The 1,053-nt window shown below is 42.2% G+C and overlaps 1 protein-coding gene across 1 annotated transcript; it reads left to right on the top strand.

Moving 5' to 3' along the window:
• The first annotated feature begins 348 nt into the window (after nucleotides 1-348).
• Nucleotides 349-756, top strand: LOC119665954. Its single transcript, XM_038075214.1, has one exon. It carries the CDS (start codon nucleotides 349-351, stop codon nucleotides 754-756), a length of 408 nt encoding a protein of 135 aa, XP_037931142.1.
• The last annotated feature ends 297 nt before the right edge of the window (nucleotides 757-1,053 follow it).

The following is a 1,053-nucleotide window of genomic DNA, read 5'->3' as shown; positions in this document are numbered from 1 at the left end:
GACTAACCGTGAGGAAGAAGATTTTTTTCCGGCAGAAGGAGAAAGCCGCACTGACAAGGAGGTATATCGGGTGTCAATAAAGTCGATGATGTTTTCAAGAGAGCCGGACCTTTTTTTCTGCAAAAGGAGGCGCAATTCAGGAATGCGGGAATAACGAGAGATGATACAAAGTTCGACCATGTAGTAGCAGATTTAGAGCCGAAATATCTGGAGTGCGTAGCTGATGTGATTTGAGATCCACCGAAGGTGTTGAAGTATGAGACGTTAAAGAAACGGTTAATAAATGAATTCAGAGAATCGGAGCACAAAAGGCTGCGTAAGTTGTTGACAGAATTGGAGCTAGGCGACATGAAACCAACGCAATTGCTGAAGAAAATGAAGGCTAGCAGCCAATTGGGTGATGACGTACTGAAGTTATTGTGGTTACAGCGACTGCCAGTGAGAGTTAGAACAATCGTAGCTGCAGTCGAAGGTGATTCTGTACAGTACGCCAAGGTGGCTGATAAGGTATTTGAGGTATATGAGATAAAGAATGAGATAAAGAAAGAAATTGACGAGTTAAAAGTCATGGTAAATAATTTGATCATTCAGTTGGGCAAAGGAGGTAGAAGCAATGACAGATATCGTGGAAAATGGCGATCATCAAGTGCTAAAAGAGATAATATCTGTTTTTATCATCGGCGGTTCAAGAAGAGGTCCACAAAATGTGTTCAGCCGTGCCAGTACAAACCACCACAAAACTCAGCGGGAAACTAAACATCACTTCACGTCTGATGGCGAGTGAAGTGGCAAAGGGTAAGGCATGCCGTCTGTTCTTCAAGGATAAAAAAACAGGTGTAAATTATCTAATAGACGCGGGCGCGGAAGTTTCAATTTTGCCAAAGAGAATGCAGCCTGAAAATAAAGCCGCGCAATATTATTTATACGCAGCAAATGGAACGAAATTAGTGCAAGTCAATTTGGGGTTGCGCAAACAGTTCCTGTGGGAGTTCCTATTGGCGAAGATAAATCACCCAATAATAGGGGCAGATTTTTTGAATAATTTTGGTTTGG

This window comes from Teleopsis dalmanni, chromosome 1 (assembly GCF_002237135.1).
Source record: "Teleopsis dalmanni isolate 2A chromosome 1, ASM223713v2, whole genome shotgun sequence".
NCBI classification, from domain to species: Eukaryota; Metazoa; Arthropoda; class Insecta; order Diptera; family Diopsidae; genus Teleopsis; species Teleopsis dalmanni.
The sequence above is the reverse complement of the archived record's forward strand: the minus strand, read 5'-3'. Positions and strand labels throughout refer to the sequence as shown.